Raw genomic sequence first — 27106 nt, forward strand, 5'->3', positions numbered from 1 at the left:
TATTTGATTTTTTAAATTTATTCTGTATAAATTGAAATAACAGAAGTTTCTCAAAATACGGTTACCCCGAAGACATCAAATTATGTTATAGACGTTAACATTCTAAACTTCAAATTGCTTATTAATAGTTATGTGTATAAACTACTCCTCATACACTCGTAAACGTTTTTTAAATCACCTAAACAAAACACCAGTTTTGCCACATCGCTCACCACTGGCTTCTCTATACATAATTTTATTACCCATCATGAAAAAAAGGAAGACATTTCCGGCACTACTAATGTTCAGATAACGTGGAAGGATTTCTGGAATTTTGCGGGTAGCAACGTCAGCCCAGAGAATATCACTGCCAGAGGCTAAATGCTATCACAGCTGCGGCAAACACTAAAACCTGTCAGCAATCACGTACTTTTTTTCTACCCAAACTATACCACAAAGTGGCATAATTCCAAGAGTTATAATGTCTGATGAATATTCTTAATTATGAGAATTGTTCTAATTGTGAGATTATTTGTGTTGTGATTTCATAACAGAAGTTTTTTGAGATCCCGTTTAGAATGTATTTATACAGGAGACAAAAACATCATTGCAAAGGGGTGGGGGGACACACAACACCGCACTAACTGAGCCCAGAGCAGTTATTCTGATTCGGTGCTTATTGGTAAAGTCCGTCTGAAAATACAGATAAATTATCCTATCTTCCAGCACAAGGCTATGTGAAAAATGGCTGTCCAAATACCACTTCCTGTTCATAGCAGCCATGCTATACATCGGGAATGTGCAGAGAAATATGATAAAGTGTTATCACATCACTACAGGCTGAAACACGGCTCTGTCTGCAAAACAGGAAGGTGTGTGAGGGATAATGTCTGTCTTTAGGCACTATAGTATGTCAAAACCACAAAGACAATGTGCAGCAAAAGATAGCTCCATCATAACCACTTTTTTATGATTGTCTTCACAGACCGAGATAAACGAAAAGCTGCAAATACAGGAAGAGGCCTTTAATGCACGAATAGAAAAATTGAAAAAGGCCTGAGGACTCAGTACAAGGAGAGTGATGCTAAACTTCACAGAAACAAACACAACCAGCCAGAATAGTAGACTCTCCAGAGCAGCATATATCTCCTTCATTTCGTTGGGAGAGGAAAACCAAGCCTTACATTTTATTATCCTAACTAATTAGAAAAGTATTGGCCCCCATTTTGCTATCTCCTGTCCCGTAACAGCCTCCAAATTTATGGCACTAAGTGTAATAAGAACATTTTGTATACAAGAGTTTGGAGAATTATATATAAAAATACAATTACTTTTACGATACCCCTTTGACATTTTGACTAATAAATGCTATTCATCTTCAGGGAGAGTGAAGCCAACATTTTTAAATAAGGAAAAATAATAATAATTTTATCCATATTGACCCAGTGAGCTGTCATATTACTGGAGCCCTGTGAACAGATACCACACTGCCAAGGATAAAACTTGCTAACAATAGCAATTAAAATGCATACACTATGGTCCCCCCCCCCACCTTAAATCACTTGGTTTTCTTATTTAAATGTTTCAGTGTGAAACTAATTTTCTGAAATTATATAATGCAGTTTGAATCACTTTAATTTATTCTGTACTGCATTTGTTATTTCTAATCTTGTTACTCTCCCAGGAGAATACATGACCTATATAAAAAGAAGCAATGTATAAATGGTTATTAAAGACCAACCTATATATAGATTGTAAAAATCTTAAATACAAATCAAACTCACAGAGCTCTTCAAATTAACCATTATATTGCAGTAGAATGATTGAAAACATCTCAAGCCTTTAAATACCTTTATTAAAATATGATTTTAGAAGAAAAATATCTATTTGCCAACTGATTGTTTCAGGTTGGATAAATAAAATTAATTACTAGCTAGGTCCTTTCCAAATTTCTTAACTTCAGAGTATTTGAGAATGGAGAGCATTACTAGGAAGGGGAGAGTTCCTTCCAGAAGTTTCCAGTTCAGGAGTGCCTGAGTGGCTCAGTCGGTTAAGCGTCTGCCTTCGGCTCAGGTCATGATCTCAGAGTCCTGAGATGGAGTCCCACATCAGGCTCCCTTCTTAGACTGCTTCTCCCTCACCTTCTGCCTGCCATTCCCCCTGCTTATACTCTCTCTCTCTCTCTCTTTATCTCTCTGATAAATAAATAAATAAAATCTTTTTCTTTTTAATTTGAGTTGATAAAGGAATATACACACTTAGTTAAAGACAACAACAACAAAGTGTAGACAATGAAAAATAAATTTCACCGAAGCTGGGTACCCCCATTTCTCTCCCCATGAGGCAACCATGGCTTCCAGTAAATTCTTTTTTTTTTAAGATTTTATTTATTTATTTGACAGAGAGAGAAAGAGAGCACAAGAGGGAGAGCTGCAGAGGGAGAGGGAGAAACAGACTCCCCACTGAGCAGGGACCCCAATGCGGGGCTCGATCCCAGGACCCTAGGATCATGACCTGAGCTGAAGGCAGCCATTCAACTGAGTGAGTCACCCAGGCACCCCCCAGTAAATTCTTGGAGAAGTATTTTTTATCCATTTAAATAATTGGATGCTTGTATAGAGTGATCTTTTTATTTTTAACATAATTTGCATTGTTCTTTACATTGCTCCTTTCATCAAATATTTTGGAGATAATTCCCTATCAATGCATTTTAACGACCATACAGTATTTCATTTTATCAATTCCATAACTTTTTTAACTAGTCCTATTGATGAACTTTTTATTGCTTCCAGTAATTTACTATCACAACGCTACATTGCCATTTTTATGAACATGTATGATTATACCTGTAGGATGAATTCCTAGGAAGGGAAATTTCTAGGTCAAATTTAGTGCCTTTCAAAGATATTTCACCAACAGTGAAATGAGAATATCTATCTCTCTTTACATTGTTACCAACAAGCATTGGCCAACTTTTTATCTTTGGTATTCTGATAAGTAGAACATAATGTCACACTGTTGTGTTCATTTGCTTTTATCTTCTTACTCCACACAGATTGAGCAACGTTTATATGTTTACAAACAAATGCATGTGTGTGTGTGTGTGTGTGTGTGTGGTTAATCCTCCTAATAACCCTAAGGCAGAGAAGGATAGGTATTATTAGCCTCATGTATGATTGTACCTGTTATGGAGCCTGAAGCTTAGAGAAATTATTAACTTGAACCAAGTTGCACAATTAGTAATTGATGGATCAGGGCTTTAAGCCCAGGTCTGACCTATTTTATAGATGAGGAAACTGGAACACAGAAAAATTTTAGGTACTTTTCCCATGATCGCACAGCCAGTAAGTGGTAGAAACAGGTTTTGAACTGAGGTATCTATGATCATAAAACCCACATTCTTCACCTTTATCTTCATTGAGCTATCTCATTGTCAATATGAAACAAAGTGAAAACTGGCCTTTCTTTTTTGTTATTAGTTATAATAAAGGAACACACTATTGTTAGCATATTGAGTATTTAGAAAAGTTATGCAAGAAAGGAAAGTATAACTCAGCTCCTTTCATTCACTCATTTATTCATTATCCAGTATATAGCATTGAGTACCTACTATGTACCAGGGCATTGAGTAGGGAGCCAAACAGACATGGTCTCTGCCCTAATGATCTAGTAGGGGAAATAGTTAATACTAACTGTGATAAGGACAAGCTTTGGGGAATTATGAGAGTATTGAACAAAGGAGTCTGGGAGGTCACGACATGTCCCACTGGTTTTGACATTTGGGCTAGGACCTGAGGGGTACCTAGAATTAACTAGACAGAAGAAGGTGAAGGAAGAGGAAATTCAGACAGTGCAAAGTCCCTGGGACACAAGGAGAAGCTGAACAATTTAGACACAGTCAAAGCTTTCGCAGGGTCCCATAGACCACACTACAGAATTTCATTTTCAAGCTAATAGCAATGGAAACTTGTTGATAAATTTTAAATAGCAATTAACATCAGATTCATATTTTTTAAAATGTCATCTCCCTGGTGCTAGGACTTCTATCCATGGAGACAAGGAAAATAGTATTTTCATAAAAGGATTCCTACCGCTAATGATGCTAAGCTCTACTTCTTAGCAATTCCTACGAGTGAGAGAAATAAAGAAAAATTTTGACTTTCTGAAGTCACAAGGTTCACCTACTCGAAGCAGTCTTTGACACAGAGGCAGGCTTCTGAAGAGCCAATTAAAAACCAACACCAACCTATTACTTAGACAAGCAGCAATCTTTCTCTTAGCATCCACAGTAAGATATCATTCTTCCGTCTGCAGGAATAATTTGGGGCACTTTTTTCCTCACCTCCATGATAAGTTTCAAAGGGAAAATATATTCATTATGTTATGAACAAGCCACAGACTGCCACAATTTCAGGTATTTGCAGGCACTGTTGAGCCTAAATATAGCTGTGGAGTCATTTTTCCAAAATCCGAATATAAAGCCCCTATTTCTATCCTCCATTTGATTGGAACCATTCAACCATCCTGGTAGATAATAAGTTTGCATGTTCTTAGATTGCATTTCATTATGCTTCAGTTCCCCTAGAGAATAAACGTGCTCCTTTTCCCAACAATTGTAGAGGAGAAATACTTCTGACATCTCAAATTTCAGAGAGCCTCAGGAAGACGTCCCTCTTCTGGACATCAAAGTCTTTTTTTTTTTTTCCTGGACATTGATTTGTTAAATAAGAGAAGTCAGTACTCCTTCGTGGCAGCCAAAATACCTATTAATTTAAGTTTCCCAAGCAAAAAGTAATCTAAGTCAAAATAATACCATCTTATTGGAATTCAAATTCCAAAACAAAGAAAGAATACTAAAAATCTCTTTTGTTTTTAGGATCCCTCTTTTTTTCATGGAAGTACCAGCAGTGGAGATTGGCTTATCTTTCCTCTTGGTTTGAGTCACCAAAGAGTTTTGTGTTATTTTACTTAATTTTTAGCTTCAAAGAATGTTCAGTGCAGATGTCTCCAAGGGTCATTTGATGTTTGTTTGTTCTTTTGAATATATTCAGGGCACTGTCTAGCTACGACAAAGGAAACAAGACAGATAAGGTCCTTGACTTGCTGGAGTTCATGGAATTGATGAAGTTTATAATCTAGAAGCAGATAATAAACAAGGGAAGAAATAAGAGGATCTTAGATAACAATAAATCATGCTAATAATTAATACAAAGCCATGGGATAGAAGGTTCCGGGGTGTGGGAGAGCTACTTTTACCTGCGGTGCTCTGAGAACTCTGCTTGGAAGGGGTGGCTTTCGAGCTGAGACCAGGGTAGGAGGAACCAGCCATGGACCACACCAGGGAACATCTGTTCCAGGCAGCGAGGCTAGCAAGTGAGGTGACTTGCCAGGTAGAACCTCTGATCACACAAAGCAGCTCTCAGGGAAGACAGGTGTACCCACGTCTCACTTCTGGGAAGTACCTGGCTGCTCTGCGACCTCAGACCCTCGTATTCCGAATCTAGTACCTTTCCCACTCTGTCACATTGCCATGGTCGTATTGCCTTATCTAAAAAATATACACGTAATTATAACCACAAAATACTTATTGGGATAGCCCAAAACTCAAATAAGCCCATCTCCTTAAAAGAAATCTTGGTCCAAATCTCTCTTACAAAAGAATTTCAAACAAATTATGTAGATACTCTACTCCAAAAGACGAGGAGCATAACTGCCATCATTAAGTGTGGGCTGTGCATAGTGACTTCTTTCTAAGAATACAGTATGTAGAGAGTACCTTACAGTTAAGAGACCTGACAAATGCTACTTCCTCCATATAATCAATATCAACATCAATAGTCAAAAATCATGTCGATGGCATATACACTTGATATGAGTTGATGAAAATAGTACTTTCTTCCCCAAAACCCATAACCCTAGACTAATCATGAGAAAAACATCAGGCAAATTCCAGTAGAAGAGCCTACAACATACCGGATCAGTAGTACTCAAAACTGTCAAGGTCAGGGGTGCCTGCTCAGTCAGTTAAGCGTCTGCCTTCGGCTCAGGTCATGATCCCAGGGTCCTGGGATCGAGCCCCAGATTGCATCAGGCTCCCTGCTCAGCGGGGAGTCTATTTTCCTTCTCCCTCTGCCCCTCCCCCTCCATTCCTGCTCTGACTCTCACTTTCTCTCTCAAATAAATAAATAAAATCTTTAAAAAAAAAAAACATAAAGGTCATCAAAAACAAGAAAAGTGTGAGAAAATGTCATAGCCAGAGGGAGCTTAAGGACACATGACAACTAATAAAATGTGGAATCCTGGATGTGATTCTGAAACAGAAAAAGGGTATCTAAAGAAATACAAATATGAACTTTACTTAATAAAAATATATCAATATTGGTTCATTAATTGTACCAAATGTGCCACACTAATGCAAGACTAATAATAACAGTAATAATTAGTAATAATAGGAGAAACTGTGGGGAGGGAGGGAAACAGTATACTAGAAGTCTCTGTACTATCTGATCAATTTTTCTGTATATCAAACTTTTAAAAAATCATGTATTAACTTAAAGAATCTCAGTCAAAACAAAATTAGAAGGAAAGATGCCCCTAGTTAAATTTCACCACTGTTGTAGTGACATCCCCTTCCTAGTGACACATGAAAAATAAGATGTAGCCATCTTGCAAACTAGCAGGAAAAAGAAATGCTCATAAAGAAGGTCAAACTGATATATCCCATTTTTAGAGAAATTGCAAACATCCTCAGTCTTGGGCCTAAACTTACCTTCTCAGTTCTGTGGTAGATTTTGATACTTTCTAAAAACGTGCATTACTCATAAAAGCAGAGGGTATATGGGTTCCTTTTAATACCCAACTCTGCAATATAACATATAATATGGTCTATCAGCTAACCTTCAATAAAGACATCAACTATTTATAGAATGGTCCCAGTCTCTCAAGCTGTTCTCAAAGAGGTCAATTTCCTCTAGATCCTACTAAGACTTCTCTCAATGAGCATTCCTTGACTTATAGCTGTTTTTAAATAGAGAGAGGATAGATGATAGATTAGATAGATGAAACATAAGTGATATCCAACAACTTGAAATCGGGCATGGCAATGATCTCCTGCCATTATGTCACACACAGAAAAAGGCTAAAAAAGCCTGGATATTAATTTTTTTTTATCAAATATCAATCTCAAAATCAAAAAAAAGGGGGGGAAGCCCCTGTTCATATCCCAATGAAATTTTATATGAATGCATTGTCAATACATGACCTTTCTAAAACCAAGTTTTAAATTCAACCAGAATAAAAGTAACATGGTGCTCATCTTCCGACCCTAGACAGAAGTTAATCTTACAGTGATCAACAAAATGTTTCTGCCTTTTATTTCCTTATCTTTTTCTGCATAATAACTGATACTATTATTTTTCATGAACCTTATCCAGTCCTCTTTTCAGTTGTTACTGGGTTTCATGGGTTAGGATATAGTTAACGTTTGTGCTGAAATTCAAAATGAAACAATAAGAAGTGTTCTCACTCTACCTTGCCAGATCCAGAACTTGTTGCATCTGCTTAAGAAATGTAACTGAGTTTGTTTCTCAGAGTCAAAAACTAATGATGTATTGTATAGTGACTAACATAACATAATAAAATAAAATTTAAGAAAATTAAAAAATTTAAAAAATGTTAAAGAAATGTAACTGAGTGATTGGACAAACATGATGACCCACAGGATTCAATTTTCAAATAGTAGGACCACAGGACCATGGTGCTGAAGGTCTTGAACATCATCTAATTCAACCCTGTCACAATGAAGAAACTGAGCCCTGACAAGTGAAAACTTGGTGATCATAGTTAATTTGTGGCAGGACCCAAACTAGAATACAGATCATTCATTCATTCATTCAAACCTCCTTATGTTCAACACATGTTTAGTAAGTATCTTCTGGGGGTAAGAAGTGACACTGAGCACATATAAGCTAAAACAGACATAACTGCTGACGTCATGGAGTTTATAGTCTATCAGGAGAGGTAGATTTTAATCAGTCACACAAGCAATTATAAAAGCATAACTATAATGGATGCTATAAAAAAAAAAGATAAACTCCTGCAGTGAGAGCTTATTTAGAGGATTATGAGCAAATCAAGGAAGGTTCCACTGGGAGAGTCACATTTAAAAGATCAGTAGGCACTAATGAGGCAAAGAGGGGAGAAAAGAGTTCTCAGACCAAGGGAACAGCAAGTGTGAAGTCTCTGTGAAAAGAGAACACAGGAAGTAGAGACTGTGAAAAGCAGCGGGTGTGGCCTGGGCCTCGAAAATGAGTGGGAGCATTTTCCAAATCTGAAAATGCTTAGGTAAGTGGAAATTGGATTATGCAGAGCCTTGTATGTCAGGATAAAGAGTTTTGTCTTTGTCCGAAATACAATGAGGAGTTATTGAAAGGTTTCAAGAGATTTGGAGGTGGTTGGTGAAGGACAAGCCCATTTGCGCTATGCCAAGATGATTCTAATTGCAGTAGGGAGAATGGAGAAGAGACCAGGGAGGATGGGGTCACCCAGCGGGGAGACTTTGCCAGGCTGGTGCTCCATTACACTACATACGTGCATACGTGTCAGAAGCCGTCCACCAGAATCCACTCTCCCAGAATGGTAGGTCTCCATTTCCCAGGTCACGTGGCAGTCAGATGTGACCATGTAACTAAGCTGCAGCCAGTGAAATGTGAACAGAAGTGAAGTGGGCTTCTTGGAGGGTGTTGCTCAAGACCAAACAACACCTCTCCTTGTTCTCTCTTCCGCCTTTCTGCTGGATGGCCATGAGGACAGTGACATTTTGAAGGTAATAGAGCAACTGTCTGCCTAGGTTCCTAAATGCCCCCACTGCAGGAGACACTTCCCAACCTAGATCATGTGTCCAGACTGTCTTATGAGGCAGAAATGAGCTACCACTTCTTAGGATGACTTCATTCCGGGGTCTATCTGCTACAGCAATTTAGCGTGCCCTAATTAACTCAGTGAATATGTCTGTCTGTGTTTGCGCCTATGTACTGTGTCTCATATGGGTCAATGTCTATAAACTGGGAAAACAACTAGCAAATTCATTAGCTAGGGACCTGCTTTAGTTTTATTACATAAGGTAATTACTTCTTAGTTTATATAAGCCCACGGCCCCTCCTAGACTGACATTCTATGAAATAATTGACTGAGCCTTACAAGTGTGATGAATTGCACACTCAGGAATTTCCCATGAGAGGACACACCTTAAATAGTTTCTAGTTTAAGCAAGGCCAGTAAATTTTTAAATATCTATGGTTAGTTAGGGATTATTCTACTATAATAAGAAAAGTATAAATAAGACTCTAAATTATTAATTTGCTAATAGTTTTTCCTTTCAGCCAAGGTTATTTCCTGAGCTGAAATACTCTTTAATTCGCTAAAAGTTATTTAGTAGGGTGCCTGGGTGGCTCAGTTGGTTAAGCGACTGCCTTCGGCTCAGGTCATGATCCTGGAGTCCCAGGATCGAGTCCCACATCGTGGTCTCTGCTCAGCAGGGAGTCTGCTTCTCCCTCTGCCCTTCCCCCGTCTCATGCTCTCTCTCTCATTCTCTCGCTCAAATAAATAAATAAATAAATAAATAAATAAATAAATAAAAGTTATTTACTAAATACTTCTACAGAAACCTCACTAAGGCCCACATTAGAGCAAATATTGATATGTTGGATGCTATCGATATTAACTATATTTATTCCTAAAAACCAATCTGTGTTTCTGAAGTATTATTCTGGTTTGGATAGTCTACAAGTTAAAATAAAAGACACGCTCAGATCATAGACAGAGTTTGGAATAGAAAATTTGAGATTCTGTCAGAAAAAAAAGAATGGCTATTGAGCGGGCAACTCCATGTCTACTCCATCTCCACAACACCTCATACTTCAGGATGTCCTACCATGCTCGGCATTTTCCAATTCCAAATTTAGAGAGACAGAGAGAGAGAGAGATTTTTTCCTCCTTTCCCAGGATTATGCTACTGGTGCTGATTATTATCTCTATGGGTGGGTGTGGTTTTTAAAATGTTTGCCATAGAAGAAGCTAAATGCATTCCAACGTGTCTATTAAAAATAGGTAGAAATTGTTGAAACCAAACCTTTTCAGCTCTTAAGGTGCTGGATTCATATTGAATTATTATTACCATTTCCTTTCTGCTGAAATTTTGATGACATGGTCATCATTCATTCAACCAAGTGTGGCCATTTCAGATTCAGCTAAGTGTCTTTATTCAAGGTGTCCTCATAGGCTCCTTTATTTGTTAGAACTATTTCAAAATGAATAGCCAGATGAATCACCAGAGCATTGCAAAGCAAAACTCATGTGTCAGAACTAAACTGAGGAAACAGAACAAACAAAAAGATGAGGCAATTACAGACTTGGGAAATTGTTTATGATATAATATTGAATAAAAAAAGGAAAAATCTATCATTTAATATGAAATGCATGTTGTGGAGAAAATCTGATAAGCAAAGAAAAAGCATTAAAAAAAATGGGGGTTATCTTGTGGCGGTAAGATTACAGGTGATTCTTAAATTTTTTGCTGTAGTTTCCATTCATTTTATATTAACTATTTTTTAACTAGTAAGAAATAAGCACTGCTTCTAATAGGTTTAAGCTATCCCCTAGCCTGCACTGTTATTGCCCTTTTGCCAGCTTCTGGGCCAACCCCCTGGAAGAGGGGCAGAGTTGGGGCAGGCATGGAGTCTCTCTACAGCAACCATTAGAAGGCAGCAGGTACCGTTTGGACCAGGGCAAACATAGAGAGCTGCCCCAAATTGCTACTGTTCTAAAAATGCTCCCAGGCTTAACATTAGCAGGCCTATGACAGTGGGTAAGTGGACACATTGACTATGTAGTAGTGAGATAACTTCTAGAGCTGGATTCCATGGAGCATTCTGTCGGAAGGAACCGCCTAAAGGCGGGCATGTTGCATAACCCCACTGTGCCTCTGGTTTATTGTTTATAAAATGCCTGACAATAGGTAAAAGGAGGTGACATTGAAAAGCCTTTTCCTAAAACTCCCTGATTTTAAAAAACTAGGAACACAGCATGTTAAAGAATGTCTCATTTTGGCTTAAAATTGAAAGACCAGATGTATTCCCATTTAAGCCAAGAACGAGACAAGGGTAGTAAGCAATGAAGTAATTATATGAAGACCTGTCTAATATCTGTCTCCCAGTCCAGGCTATAGCTCTAGGAGGGCGGGGACCGTGCTCTGTCTCCAACATCTAGCACCGTGCCTGGCAGAGTAGGTATTTCATGAATATTTTGAGGAGGGAGAGCAGAAAGCAAGCAGACACGCTGGCTGGCTGGCTGTTTTCACCACCGGTATTGAGCTTTTCCTACCACTACAATAAGACAACATACAGAAATTAAAAGTATAATTAACACAAAGCTAAAATTATTATTGTTTTTAGATCATATGCTTATCTACTGAAAACCCATGAGAAAAACTATTCCAAAAAATAAGAAATTGGCTTAAAATGAATATTAAAAATAGATTTTCTATAAATTAGTAAGGATTCCAAAATACAATGGAAAAAATCTCATAGCAGTAACACACATACCAAGTACTTCAGGTAAAAATAGGAAATGTAAAGGACCTGGCTGAAGAAAAATATAAGACTCTCCTACAGGGTGTTTTGCTAGATGCAATGTTTAAATATAGTAGAGATGTCTTTTTAAGTGTAATTTCACTGAAAATCTCAAGGTCTGTAATTGCGAATGCTAGTCTGCGATCAACATGAATGCTGAAAGAATAAAAAAGGGCGAAGGCTTTCCAATTTAAAAACGTGACAAAGCTAAAATATTTTTAAGTATGATATTAGTGGAAAAAATAGCCATCAAATTAATAATTTTTTTTCCAGTGAAATTTCCCTGGGTGGCCGAGTCTATGAATTTAGAGTCACTCAGTCCTGAGATCCATTCTTAAATCTGCCCCCTGCAGATAAAAGCAGTGTCAGCTGCCTCAGCCTCAGCTCACTCATCTCTAAAATGGGGATAAAAAGAACTCTATTTTCACAGGCTAATGGGAAAATAAAGAAATCTATAAGAAATGATGATGAGACAATAAATTGAGGGACAATGTTTATTTGTTACATATTCATATTCTGTATATTACATCTTACAGAGTATATCAACAGGTTAAAGCATTAAATGCAAGTGCAAATGTTAAAACTACAGAATAGCTAAAAGAAAGTATGTCATTCTTTTCCTAATCTTGTGATGGGGAAGGCTTTAACAAATAAAAGCAATGAAACAATGTCACAAAGAACAGGCAAAAAGGATCATTTTAACTACAGAAAAATTTTGAAATGCTCCGTGTAAAAGAAAATTCACTGTAAGTAAAAAGAAAAAGAAAAGAAAAGAAATAAAAAGAAAAAATAAAAGGGGCGCCTGGGTGGCTCAGTCGTTAAGCGTCTGCCTTCGGCTCAGGTCATGATCCCGGGGTCCTGGGATCGAGCCCCGCATCGGGCTCCCTGCTCAATGGGAAGCCTGCTTCTCCCTCTCCCACTCTCCCTGCTTGTGTTCCCTCTCTCGCTGGTCTCTCTGTCAAATAAATAAATAAAATCTTAAAAAAAAAAAAAAAAAAAAGAAAAAATAGAAAAGTACTTTCAGCAAGACATATGACAGATATGGAGTTAACAACTTTAATATATAAACAGCTCTTTAAAATCAATACAAAGAATGCTAACAACTCAGTAGAAAAATTGCAAAGGATCTGATCAACTAATTCACAAATTAGAGAATTAAAGAATAAATGCAAATTGTCAGAATAATGAAAAAGTGTTTAATTTCATCAGTTCTAGAATTTCAAAATGCTATATATTTGATGTATTTAGAGTCAAAGAAATCCATAAAGAGAAATGCAGAAATGAAAGCATTTTGTGTACCATTTATGCCAGAAATTGCCTAAAATTGACTCAAATATATGAAGCATTGTGAAACTCCCATTTAACCCTGGTGTGTTAAGGAGTACTTCAAAAATTTTAATGAGATATTGGAACTCAGTTTTGATAACTTGCAGTACGCCGTTTGCTCATTCTCTCTGCCACCTCATGTTGTTCTCTACTTTTCTAACACGGCGCATGTAGCTTTCAGACCTGACCATGTCCACATCATAAACATCAATGTGGATGAGCAAGAACTAATTGGATGATGAAAGATCCCTGAGGAAACAGTAGAGAGATCTAGTTCTGGGTCTTGCTTTCTTACCACGAACTGTGAGCCAGACCATGGAAGAGGCACATCACTTGTCCAAATGTTAAGATGATTATTAAATCAGTGTTTCTCCTAGTGATGTCTAAAATTCCTGCGCCTCACTTCATCCCTTCAGAATCAGAAGGCAGGACCTGGAAATTGGCATTTTTAACAAGCACCTCAATTAATACTTAGGGACTTTCTAGGAGCCTGGGTGGCTCAGTCCTTAAGCATCTGCCTTCGGCTCAGGTCATGGTCCCAGGGTCCTGGGATCGAGCCCCACATCAGGCTCCCTCCTCGGCGGGAAGCCTGCTTCTCCCTCTCCCACTGCCCCTGCTTGTGTTCTCTCTCTCACTGTGTCTCTCTCTGTCAAATAAATAAATAAAATCTTTTAAAAAATACTTAGGGACTTTCAAGTTTGAAAATCACTGTAATGGCAGACCACCCAGTCCCCTCTAATGCCCCAAATTGGATATTCTGAAGGGAAAAAAAAATGCATGCTGAATAACAGCCCCACTCTGTACATCCAAGAGCTTGACACCCACCTCAATTCTCAGATCCTTGTTATATTTGAGTTGATGTCTCTTTAGGTTTGTTCTCCCAGCCCCATGCATCAAATTACACTCATCGAAGCTGCCAGTCTTCAGAAGTGCTTTCAGAAGGCACATAAAATCAACCCTGACTCCTTATGATTCAGACATTTAATCACACCATAAACTTAATGGAATCCAATTTGAATGTAGACACCTCAACAGCTACATTGTATTGAATTCACAGCCTTCATAAAATGTGGGTCTCAAAATGAATCACCAGCTTAATGAAAAGTTCAGAGGAGAATGCCGCCCTCTCATTGGTCACTGTCCTGGGTCTTCAGTTGCCAGGAAAAGGACTGGAGCTGTCAACACAACACTGTAGTCCAGGCAACCAGCCATGCCACTGGGAACTTTTCAACACTTGAAAAAAATAAAAGTTACCATAGAAATTTTCAGATGCTCTTTAGATTGTTTGGACAGCCCGTGATTTATAACAGTAATGATGCCAGGGTCAGACTTCACCTGTCAGTTTAGGACCTCCCCTCATTAACAGCCCAGAAATGGGTTGCTTCTGGGGTTCTCCAGACTCTTGCCTGATTGCCACCATAAAGTGTGTTCCTCCAGTGGTGTGTGTTCTCTGGGTAAGAAGAAAGGGATACTATGTTTCCAAGAGTCCAACAATACATTACTTAAAACAATAGGAAATAAAAATATGGCTGGTCCTCCAAACATCCAGATGTGGTCTCAATGATGTTTAGCATCTGCTAGGTGAAGACATCTGAGTGATCGATTCTGAGCTTTCCAACCAGATGCTTAACCATAGTGGCAACTCAACTTTGAACTGAAGCTGAATAAGGTTTGCAGTTATTACAGAACTATCTGTGTGAGCTCTTTATATTGGGAATGTCTTCTCACATTAGCTTTTCTACCTTGGGTAGGGTGGCTTTGCCTGAAAGAACTTCAGGATCTGCAGAACCACTGAGATCAACCTTCTCAATTGTGCTTTCTCTTCTTTAAGCTTTAGTTGTCATTGCTAAGATAAGTAGAAGGGAGACCAAATCCTTTCTTAATTTTTTCTGAGGATAGCTGATCAAATCTACCTCATCTTAAGAAGTTATTTACCTGAAGTAGGAACCTTGTCCATAAGGGAAGGAGGCAGGGCTCTCAAAATGTCTTGTAAACTTTTTGAGTCTAATATGCTGAACTGCAAATTTAATCCACTGAAGTGGTTTCATGCAAACACTCCTCTCAAATTCCTTTTGTACAAAATCTTGATGCATAATGTATAGAGTCTGAAAATGGATTAAGCTACATTTGGAGATGGTTTGAGTGTTTTTTTTTTTTTTAAGCAAGCAAAAACAAGCGGTTTTTTATTGTTGCCTTGTTTAACCCTTCCTGCTCGAGCAATCACACATAGATTGTGTCTTCTCAAAGCTGCCTTCCACACAATGTCTCTTGGTTGTTGTTTTTTTTTTTTTTTCCTGTCAAAAAGTTTGAAATGTAAGAAGTTTTAATTAGAAATGTAAAGAGTGAATTAGACTCATTTCCCTCAGATTTCCCGACTCAAGCAAGCAAATAGACTGGTCAAACCTTCTGATTTACTTCTGGAAGATAATTTAGCAACCGAGTAAGCAAATGAGTGGAATCTTACTGAATAAAATGTCTCCAGGTATTCCTGGATCTTAACTACCCTGAGGACTGTGGCCATAGATGGAATGCTGGGTCTGTATGTTGTTGGAAGAAGGTGTGGTAAATGCTCAGAGACACATGTCCACCAGTGCCAGTCAGGGCCCAAATTGTGGAAAAGGAGACAGCCAGGGGGAATTGCCAAAGCTTTGAAAGGAATCACAGATACTAGGAATCTCACACGCTTCAATGAGTCAATACGTTTGTAATGCTCTGTTTCATCATTTGCTTATTTTTACATATCGTTTGAATATTATGTAAATTGTACTGAAAAGAGAATTGTGGCTAGAATGAGATTTGGGCTGAAGCCGTGGGTTTGACCCAATGTAGTTGTGTGACCTTAAAACCACTTGCTCTTTCTGGGTTCCATTTCATCATCTGTCAAATAAGGAGAACCACCCTCCCTCTAGCTGCCCACCTGCATCTGGGCCATTGGGAGAGCAAATGAGATGGGTGGGAAAGTACTTTGTCAAGTCTCCAGCCTTGTGGACATGGCTGAATTCTCCTCTGTTTTGGGTTAACTACTGTCTTCTGAGAAAATGGTGGCATCCTTGGCTCTTCTGCCATATCCTTCTTCACCAGCTTCTCCAAATCCAAGTGTGAAAAGAACAGGTGGTTCTCAGACTTGCAGCTGCTGAACAGCTGGCCGCTCCGGGGGCTCCGCATCTTGGGTCCCAATAGGAGTTTTTATGCTCGCATAAGGCTCTACCCATGACTCTTAAAAACGTGGCTTCAGATCAATACAGAGAACCAACACCCCCCCAAACCCGACATTTCCTGCCGTCCCCATTCTGAATCCTCGCCTGGACCCACCTTGTTCCTGACCTCATGACTAGCCTTTCTGCTATTATTTACCTTGCCTCTCCTGCTTCCAGACCATTCCAGTTATCTGGTTTGGGCCTTTCGAATCTCTTCTCCATCGTGATTCAAATGATTCACTTACTCACACTCCCTTTACCTTGTGCCCAGCACCTGACACCCCAGGCCAAGAATGGGACACAGAAAAAGAGCAGGTTTTATTGGCAGGTGTAAACATTGAGATGCGCCCCCTAAAATAGGCCACGTAAAGGTTTCTGCCAGCACTACAAACATTTTCTCTTTTGGACCTACAGACTCAGAACAACTGGACAATTTCAAATTCTGTGGGGGAAGATGACAGAGGAAAAAGGATAGTTTTTTCCCCAATTCACCTCCTCTTCCTACTTTAAATGTTAACACACACTAGCGTATGAGAAAACACAGAGGAATCATATCCTGTTTGTGCTTCTCCATATAGAACTTGATTTGTTGGATGCAGTGTCGAATGGGAAGGGAAGACTAATTTAAATTCAAATTCATTCCCCATGACTTCACAATAATATGGACTTTACTAAACATTTTTTTTTAAATTTCTACAATGTAGTAAGAGCAAGACAATGCCTGTCTTGTTCATTGGAATATTTTTAGGACCCAGCACGCAGAAGGTGTTTTAAAAATATTTGTTGCCTGAACGAATACATAAGAAGAAAAAACAAAGTAATATTTGAAAGATTTCTTATTATCTGATGCTGATAGAGAGTAAAGTTAATGATTTAGAGAACAAGTATCCAGCAGTACAGCTCGCTAATACCTTTTAAAATGTGTTGATACTCATAAATCCAAAATAAACGACCTGTAAAATCACTTAAGAAGAAATAATACCCATTTAATCAGGCTTCCAGAGGAAAGTCTCAGGAAAAAGCTGAGAATATCAAGAATTATTAAATCCCTTCCAATTCAATCACTGACCGATCACAGACACACCGCATGTCCCTCTGCCCGCAGGGCTGTCACATTCGGCAGTCCTGCTCAGCCCTTCGTTATAAAACTCCCAAATTACAGCCACCTCCTGGAGCCAGAGGGAAAGGCTTTGGATCAGCTGCAAAGCGTAAGTCCTCTTAGAGGTCTACCCAGCACGCTTTTCCACATTCCACAGAGGGATCTTCAATCAAGGGGGAGAAATTGAACACATCACCCACATCCTAAAGCCAGCATCTTCAAAGTCTTACACACGGCTTTAGCTTCAAGTCAAAGGGCTCTTCCTCTGGCAAATAAAATTCAAAATACTGTGAAATGCCAGTCTGTGCTTTATAATCCTGTTGAAGTTTTTGGAATTTAACAGTGTTCTGGTACCTTCCATTCCATCCTGGATTTTACCGCTTAGTCTGCTAATGAGAGTTACTTTACCTTTCTCAGAGTTTGATTAAGGTCCTGAGGGTGGTAGTAAAATGGATCCATCTTTTTGTTACAAACTCAATTAGCAGAAGTTGGAATTGCTCTCTTCAACAAAGTTAAATAAATTGTTAATGAGAAATTTACCTTCACTTGATTCGTTAGTTGCCTTATTAGCTTGGAGTCAACACTATTAAAGGAGAAGATGTTTATTAAAGCTTAAGGTGTTTGCTGGATTGAATGTTAAAAAGAAGATGGCAGGATAGCAATGCTGACTGCCTGCTTCCAAAACCCAGAGGGGTTTCCATGATCCATCCAAAATGAGCAAATTTGAGCCTTCATTTGGGGTCTCCTCATCAGGGGAATAGAGATGTATCTGGTAGGTAAAAGTGCCACACACCTATGGGTAGCATCTAAAGCTTCTCTTTTTGGCCACTGTGATGAGATGGTTTTCTAAGCCGAATAGACACTGGCCTGAAGGAAGGCCACTCAGTTGCAAGTGAGTCTGAACACCTTTCCTCCTCTGGTAAGGAGGGAACTAAAACATGTTGGAGGAGGTCATCAAGGGGGACATGACCACTCATTGACCTGTGAATGGGACCCAGACAATCAAAGTTTCCTCAATCCCTCCCCTATCCTTGGAAGGAACATTCTACCCACCGTCCCCACACTGGGAGCCAGTTTCAAGGAAGTAGCCTTGAGAGAGCAGTGTGTTGTTGAGACCATCTGGACAGTGTCTGTGAGTGAACCCAGCTAAGACCTCTGTATAAACGTTGAAGATTCTGGCGGGGGGTACAGAGATCTACTTATTTTGCAACTTCCCAAGACAAGCCTCATATGTAAATTCCCTTGTTTATTAAACCTTCCACCTACCAAGCTGGAGTGGTCTACGACCTTCTTGATTCTCTCCTTGCCTTTCTTGTATGGGAGCCAGTTTTCAAACCACCACCCCACCATAAATGTCAGGGGCATAGGAGAAGGAGGCTATTTACTCGAGGCTATTTACTCAAGTCTATTTACAAGCAGATCTTAAAACCACCTACCCAAAGAAAACCATAATGTCTCCCTGATGTGACATTTCTAAATCCCTCACCTTGATAACCAAGACCAGCTCTACGCATAGTTGTGAGGTCAGTCATTGTTGTTTTCAGCCCCTTCTCCATTTCCTTCTTAAAAATGCTCCCTTACACCCTCACCATGTAGCCCCTGTGCTAGAATCTGCAGGCTGATTCACTCTAGTCCATCTCAATGCCTTCATGGTCATTGGATGGCCCTGCAGAGGCTGACAAGCTAAATGGTGTCATTTCCCAGAGTGGCCTACAGCTTAGATTCCACAGGAGACCTAGCTTCAACCAAGCAGACACTCCCCCAGGAAATATGGAAGTAGACTTCGAAGTGGAGGCCATACTCTTCTACTTCTTCTAGCCAGTAAGTGTGGAGACATATGGGAAATCTAACAGAGGCCCCGGGGTCCAGACCCTAGCCCTGCGGTTACTGAGAGGCAAGCCAAGAAGGGCATCTGTTTTGTTGCTGTGGGCTGGGACAGACCCCGTGAGGTACAAGAGCCAGCTGTTGAAGAGGTAACTTTCTTCCTTACCCACTGGATCGTGGCAGCAGCTACCTCTGGGCGTCAGTTCGGAGGTGTTGTTCTAGAGTGTGATTCCTGGAAAGTCTGCTGAAAGCCTTTTCCCCCAGCTTTTCTCGGGGTTTTTGTAAACTCCTTATTCCTGGTTTGAAATCCATTTCTGCTACAAATAGCTAGACTGAATTCTGTTACCTGTAACTAAACTCTGACAAAGACGCTTCTTTCCTACATAAACAACCAAGTGCCTTAATGCTGGCCCCCCAACTTCTCAGATGAAGTGAGTTGATAAATTAATTCACAATAATGTAGTGAGTAACTACTAAAGTAATTTCTTTTACGTACTTGCCTCAACCCAAGCCAAAAGATTCTAATGGTGAATTTCCAAACATGAGTCGTTTACAGTGCTGATGGGAATTTTTTGTTCCTAGATGGGGAGGCAAAGGTTTTTTAAACTGTAAAGTAGCTGTTGCTAGTTGTTAATGATGACAGAGATGATAATGATAGTGGTGATGTCTAAAAGCGTGAGAGCGCAAATCTAACTTGTGAGGCTCACTCGGCTGATATCCCTAACCTCCCCTACACCCACTCAATCCTCTAACCAGGGCAGGAAACACCATGGTCACCACCAGCTTCTCACCCCTCGCCACAGACCTCTCAGAGGGAGTGCTCTGTGAAGTCATGACCATCCCAAGAGAGAGAACACATGCATCAGAAGGGGATGAACAAGAATCTCCCCGAAAGTCAAGAACATACTCTCAGAGAGAAGACAAAGACTCAGGCAGGTGAAGAACGGGCATTAGGGTGGAGAGATGATTGATGATGTTTGTCTGCACAGCCACAGAACTTTCTGGAACAACCAGTCTGTAGAGACGCTCTCCCTACACTTATGGAGCCCGTGGTACCGGGGAAAATAGGGACTGCCACTTTTGATCATTTTCTGTGCCTCAGACTTTCCTCCATTAATTTCATTCACTCAACAAACACTTTGCTTGTGTTTTTGTTGTTATTGTAGATACTGGTGAATAAATTTGATTTCCTAATCCTTTATAGGGGGAGCCAGATGTGACACCAACCAGATATGACACTCACACAGACTTTTCTCAATTATAGTTGAGACCAGTACTACAAAGAAAAACCACAGTACACTGCCTGATGCTGGAACGGGAGTTGGCATAACTAAGTTCATGGGACACTTTCCAGAAGAAAAGCCATTCCAGCTGAATCTGAGGGGCTGAGCACAACTTAGGTTGAGGGAACAGCGCAAGCAAAGGCCCTGAGGTTGGAGGGAGCATAAACCAAGGAGGTACACATTATTATCCCCACTTTACATAGGAAGCAACAGAGACGGAGAGAGATTAGGTAACTCCCTAAGCTTATGCAGAACGTGGGGCGGTAGGAACCCAAAGATAGCCTCCTTACATATAATCCAGCTTCCGTGAGAGGCAGAGACAAAAATACCAGGCAGGCTTTAAAAACAATTATCAGGAGACCCTCTCAAGCCCTTCAAGGCCACCCCTCCTCTTGAAGGAGCTGAGGACAGATTTTCATTTTCTCACTCGACTGGGCTCGAGACTAAATTAAATGAAAAACCTGCTATTTCAGACGCAAAAGTCCTGGGTGCTTTTCAGGAATGAAACCATCTTCCCTCCTCCCCGGGGCCTTTCATACCATTATGGTGCAGTCCCAAGCTATCAATGATAGTAAAAAAACGGGGCTTTGCGGTAGAGGAAAGAGGCTATTCACACTGCTCCTGATTTCTATAAAAGAAAGATCTTTTGATCTTTGAAACAGCCAAAAGGGTAGTTTGATCTTCCTCAAACTCATTTATTTTAGATTCTTGCAAATTTCTTTTCTGTAGGTTTACTTCCTTAGAAAACTCAATATTCAATTGAACAGTGACTTTTATATATTGAAATGCAATATTGAATAGCTGAAGCCTAATAAATGCCATCCTGGCCATATAGGATATTTTAAAAATCATAAAAGGGCCGATTGAGCGCGATCCAGGCAAAGATGACAAAGCGAATTCAATGCTTCTTTTGAAAATGAGTCATGGTCAGAAATACTCACTTTGACCAAAAGCATTTCTTTGAATGCCAGAGGTAAATTTGCTCACTTTCATTTTCTGCCTGGATTTCAAGTCGGCCCTGCAGAACTGAACAAAATCAACTCCGAGAGGCCCTGGCAGCTGTCCCAGATGTAAATGTGAACAGGATCGTGAGGTTGGGCCTATTCCCTTCAATGTCTCATTTTCAAATTATGTAGATGATATTCGAATAGGAATTGATCACACTTTGTATATTTTTTCAGGGAGGAGTAAATCATTGCTATTTTCTGCTGCTTTAACATACCCCAGGACCACCCTTTCTTTTACGTAGGCAAAGGATGTTTTATTATCATGAGCCTCCAAAGTACTGGCAAAGGGAGAGTCTGACATATGTTCCCAGTCATGGGGTACTCGGGGGAGGACAGGCACAACATACTCAATCGATTAGCCAAAAGGAACAGCCTTTGATGTCAGGGAACCTTTCCAAATTTCATTTAAGACTCAAACAATCTGTGGGAAATCAAAGTTCTCAATCAGAACCTCTGCCCCACTCCTCTGGATGCAGCCGTGGCAGGAGGAACTTTTGTTTTAACTATTTGTAGATGATGACTCAGCCTGAGGATGTGTCCATCCCATGGCCCTTTCGACATTAGGCTCATCAAGAAGACGGATAACTTCATTCTCCACTTTCTTTTTGTCACGTGCGCTTTTTCCCTCTTGCGTGTATGTTTCAGGAAAATGCACATTAGCACTGCTGGAGAGTCCGTTGTGCAGAAGGCCCTCCTCAGTGTGACCTTCTTAGGTCCGATTGTGTAAAGTATTACAGGAATGCCCTACATTTTGCAGACTCCCAGTATCAGCCGAAAGGCGGATCTGAATCGGGAGAGGAACCAGGCCCAGGAGAAACAGGATGGCCCATGAAATGGGAATGATAACCATCGGGAAGGAGGTGAGGGAGAAAAAGGACAACTCAAAGATGCATGGAAGAATCTGGCTTTCACTCTCAGAAATAGCAAAGTCAAGAGGAGGATCCGAATGTGGTGTTTGTTTAGAGATCGATTTTGAATAAATTTGATTTTACGTGGTTCTTTGGATATCCAGCCAGAACTGTGGAATCTCAGGCACTGCCTATGAGCCTGGATTACTTTGGTATTCAGAGGCGGAAGTTTCTCCTATAAACAAGAACATGAGAACTTTCCAGAAGGATATTCCTGAACCTTCACCTGCTCTGCACTTGGTCAGACCACATCCAGGATACCACACCACCTTCAGTATGGAAATTACAAGAAGGTAACACGTCTAGACAGCAGTTAACACCCTAGAGATGTTTAGCACAAGAAAGGATGACTTAGGGAAGATAACACAGAAGATCTGTCATGTGAGGAGGGATTTGATGGGCCCTTTTCTAGGAGGGATTGTCCGTGGGAGCTACTGGGGTGGGAAGATAATCTTCACAATTACAGAAATCCCAAGTAATGCCTTGCTAAAGTAGTAGGTTTCCTATCATCCTTCCTATCCTTTGAAGATCTCCTTCACCTGGAAGGGAAGTTGTTGAAGAAGGAACTCACACATTCCTGGATAATATCGAAACTGTAAGGGACCCTCAGTTGTCCACGTGTCAGTATACCCAACTGTCCATGGGGTATAAGAAAATCCTGAAAATCTCCCTTAGGGCTTGCTGCCCTACCTGCAAGTAGACACTTTCCTTATGGTGTCAGGACTTCAAGAAAGATCTTTGGGAGCCGATTACAAAAGTGGCTTCAGTATCTCAGTCTTTTGATTTGAGTCATTGTCTTGAGACAATCAAAAACAATTCCTACAGAAGAAAGCTTCTCTTGATTCAGCAATCCCATTCCGGGTATATATCCAAAGGAAATAAAATCAGTATCTTGAAGAAGTAGCTGCACTCCCATGTTCATTGCAGCATTGTTCACAGTAACCAAGATAAGGAAAACAATCTAGGTTCTGTTGACGGATGAATGGATAAAGAAACCATGATATAGATGGATTAGGTATCAATAGATACATAGGTATACAAATAATGAAATATTATTCAACCATAAAAAAGGAAAGGAAAGCCTTCCATTTGTGATAACATGAATGAACCTGGAGGACATTATGCTAAGTGAAATAGGTCTGACACAGAATGACAAATATAATCTCACTTAAGTGTGCAACAGAACAGTTGAACTCCTAGAACTCAGGATTAGAATGGTGCAGGGGCTGGGGGTGGGGGAAAGGGAGAGATGTACAACTTGCAGTTATAAGATGGTTAAGTTCTGGGGAGCTAATGTATAGCATGGTGATTAGAGTTAATGATGTGGTAGTGGAGACTTGAAATTTGCTAGGAGAGTGGATCTTAAGTGTTCTCATAACCAAAAATATTTTAAAAAGAAGTATCTATGTGAGGTGATGGGCATGTTAATTACCTCATTTGCATTATCATTTCACAATGCATACGCATATCAAACTATCACATTGTACACTTTAAACATATACGATTTTATTTGTCAGTTATACCTCCATAAAGCTAGAAAGAAATAAAGTTTCTCTTAGGGGTGGGTAAACTATCCACAGCTTGAAAAACAATGGTTGGTAGTTAATGTCTATGAAAGAACTTGAAATAGAGGATACCAAGCAGCTCAAGGACAAAATTCGGAGCCGAGCTAACTGAATATGCATAAACAAGCCCACACCTCTTCCTAGGGCTGTTAGTTCTCCAATTTGGGGAAAGGAACTATTTTTTTTTCTTAGAAACAAATGGGGGCTTCCTTTCATTTCCTTAGAGAACATTTTAAGACAAATTAACAAGAGAAACAAAACAATACCTGGATTTCTCGTCACTCACAGATAGGGTTCTTACAATCCAAGGGCTAGACATAAGTTAACATGTTCCAAGAGAAACATAAGATATAAAACAGGTAATTTCATTCAGGGCATGGTAATAAAAATCAAAGACAAAACGGCACCACCCACGTCTCAGAACCGGCACGTGCTCTGCATCCAGGCGAACACTGGTCTGAGTAACACTAGTGTGACAGGATTGCCTTTGTCACTCCGTTAGCGCCTCTTGTCTCCTTTTATTCACTTTGCTGCTTTCCGGTTGTAATTTTATCAGGAGATTGAATCAAGCTGTAGACTTCTTATGGAATAACACCCCCAGACACTCACCTAAGAGTAGTTTGGGCAAAGTTGCCAGTGCCAGAAATAAAAAATGTTGGAATTGAAAGAGAAGTAGAACCAAATGGAAATCTGTAAATGGCAGAGAGGCTGCCCACCTAATTAGAGTGGCGGGGGGGAGGAGAATAATTTGCAAGGCAAGATTCTAAATACCACAAGAAAAATGGAGGAACCTGGCTTCAAATAAGTAGGACCCACTCTCCTAACAGCATTTTTCCCATGCCTCCGCCATCCTCAGTAAGACGGACCATCTGCTAATTGCTCATCGGCGAGAGTGTGTCACCAAGCAGAATGGGTTCATTGGCACAGCTATTTGTTGTACTCATTAATTCTAGGATAAAGTGAAAGAAAACCCTTCCAATGCAGAAATCAACACTGATCTCAGTGGCTGCCACCCTTACATATTCAAAGATCTTCTAGGAAAGCAAGAGAGAAAGCAGCAACAAATTTGCAAAGCAAAAACATAATTTTGCTAAGCACCATTTGTGAACTAAGCAACAGGGTACAGTTTGGGGGAAATGTTCACTGATAATAAACCAAAAGCTAGATATTTGTTCCCTGAAACCCTTCTCCCCAAACTTGCTATCAGTAAAATGCTATCAAAACAAGCAAGGAAAAATACATTCCTATTTCAATTTCTATTTCAATGCAAAATACAGCTCTCAAAATGTCAGTTTCATCTAACCTGGCCTTTCCAAGGGTGTGTATAGTTAAACTTCAATGATTTGGAGTGTTTGGAGGAGGCTCTTTAATTGAATTTTCAGGTTAACTGGGGGTGAGGCAGAAACCTTTTTTTCCTCTTTTGGTTCTATTAGGAATCAGTATAAGATACTGATGGAATGAAGCTGGTTTTCTTAGAGATCCAAAAGCCTAGACCGGTGGACAATTTCTTGGGAAGTCATATGCAAGAAACTCCCACAAAAGAAAATACCTAATGCTTCATTGTCAATTGTCCTTGTGTCCTGAGCTCTTAGGCAGGCCTCTCGGATAGGGTCAACTGGAACCCATGCCCTAGCTCAGGACTTCTGGGTCCTCTCCCTGCCCATCTGCCTAAACCCTAATCTTATCATTAGGACATCACAGGACAAAAGGACCTTGCTAAGTCCCATGTGGAAGTGAGCCCTAAACTTTGTTACTTCAGCCTCATGAAGGGAGGAAACAGACCTTGCTTCTTACTTATAAATATAGTTCATAGAAAAACTAAATTTCACTTAATGGGCAGTTTTATGTCTTTTGCTAATTGCAATTTTGTTATATGAGGTGACAATTTGCAGGTCGCTTCTCCATATCTTTACCAGGTTCAGGGAGTGTAACACCACCTTCATCTCTGTGATTGCTATCATCATAAATAAGACTTTTCTAACACATTTGGTTACCCAAAAGACCGGTACATCCATGCTTACTATAGGGAGATGTAAAAGAAAAGGCCAGTTCAGTGGTGAGTGGGCAGTGGTCTATAGATCTAAATCATCCAAAACATCCTCCTAAAACCCTTCATGTTTCTAAGAAGATAAGCAAAATTAATTTAATTCTAAAATAAGAATACTCTCAAAAATTAACACATTGCTAAGAAAAAAACACATTTTTGTTTACATCATAATAGTCAAATAGATTTTTGTGTGACATATGAATATTTCACATATAATTGAGGCACTTATACAAACAATGGGTAAGGAATATACATTTCATTTAAAACTTGTGGTTTTAGGTTTTTTAAATTTAATAGGAATTAAATCTTACTCTCATTATTTTAAGATTTTGCAGTTTGTATCTTGAATTTGGTGACAATGAACGGTCATCTCTAATATAGTTGAAGCTGCAGCCTTGTTCAGGAAAACAACTCCCAAATATAACACTTCGAATGGAAAATATTGTCCATTATACAGTGATGCGCTCAATCATCCAGTTTCCAGGAATATGTTTTGCCAAAGAGCTAGGACTGAATCTGTGCCTCCCTGCTTTAATTACTTATATGCATCCATGAATCAGGGACAGAGAGCAGTTGATATATATTGAGTACATTGCCTATGGTAAACAATTACCATAGGGAGCTTCACTGGCCCTTCATCAAAGGCTTCTAGGAAAGAGAGATGTTTCTATCTTTCCATCCACAGAACCCATTCCATGGGTGGAGCCACCGCAGCACTCAGAGACCAGCATCCACCAACCATGAAGTCCAAATGGCCTGCAACTGCTTTTGATTCTCCAGCCCCGGAAGGGGGCAGAAAGTGGTCTCCAAGGAGAATATGAAGGCCTTTGTCTGCCCATTGCTGGGCATGAAGCTCATTCAGATTCAGTTCTGAGGCCCTGCTTCTATAGGCTCAGAAGCTTTGTGCTACTTTGAGATCAGAAAGCACCCTCCCAGCCCCCAGTGTATTCAGTCTCCCACAGTTCAGCCCAGAAGACCAATAGGTAAGGTTTGGACATGTGGTCGAATCTGTGCAAAACTGTCACCACTCCTAGAAGGAGAATGCCAGGCATGTGCTCAGCTCCAATACGAACCAGGGCACATCCTAGAGGGTGACATTGGACTTGGGGAAAATAAGTCAAAAACATGCTGGTTTTCTTGGTTCCCAATTGAACACCTAAGACAAATTACATGGATGTAAAACACATATGAAGAAGTGAAAGCATAAGACAAAGCCACAAAGGAACAAAAAGCACTAATGTCAA

The 27106-nt window shown here is 39.8% G+C and overlaps 1 protein-coding gene across 2 annotated transcripts in view; it reads left to right on the top strand.

Annotated features, from left to right (window-relative positions):
• CABCOCO1 (ciliary associated calcium binding coiled-coil 1) overlaps window positions 1–26649 on the top strand; it is a 152374-nt gene extending 125725 nt beyond the window's left edge. Inside the window, exon 8 of one of the 2 annotated variants that reach the window (XM_032423545.1) lies at window positions 26548–26649. In XM_032423545.1, coding sequence (XP_032279436.1) covers window positions 26548–26634 — 87 coding nt within the window. In that variant the 3' untranslated portion in view covers window positions 26635–26649. Of the gene's footprint in view, window positions 1–964; window positions 2064–26547 lie in introns of those variants that run through there. The other variant, XM_032423546.1, reaches the window with a different exon arrangement.
• Window positions 26650–27106: the final 457 nt, after the last annotated feature.

The sequence above is a fragment of the Phoca vitulina genome, unplaced genomic scaffold (assembly GCF_004348235.1).
Source record: "Phoca vitulina isolate PV1807 unplaced genomic scaffold, GSC_HSeal_1.0 scaffold29, whole genome shotgun sequence".
Lineage (NCBI taxonomy): Eukaryota > Metazoa > Chordata > Mammalia > Carnivora > Phocidae > Phoca > Phoca vitulina.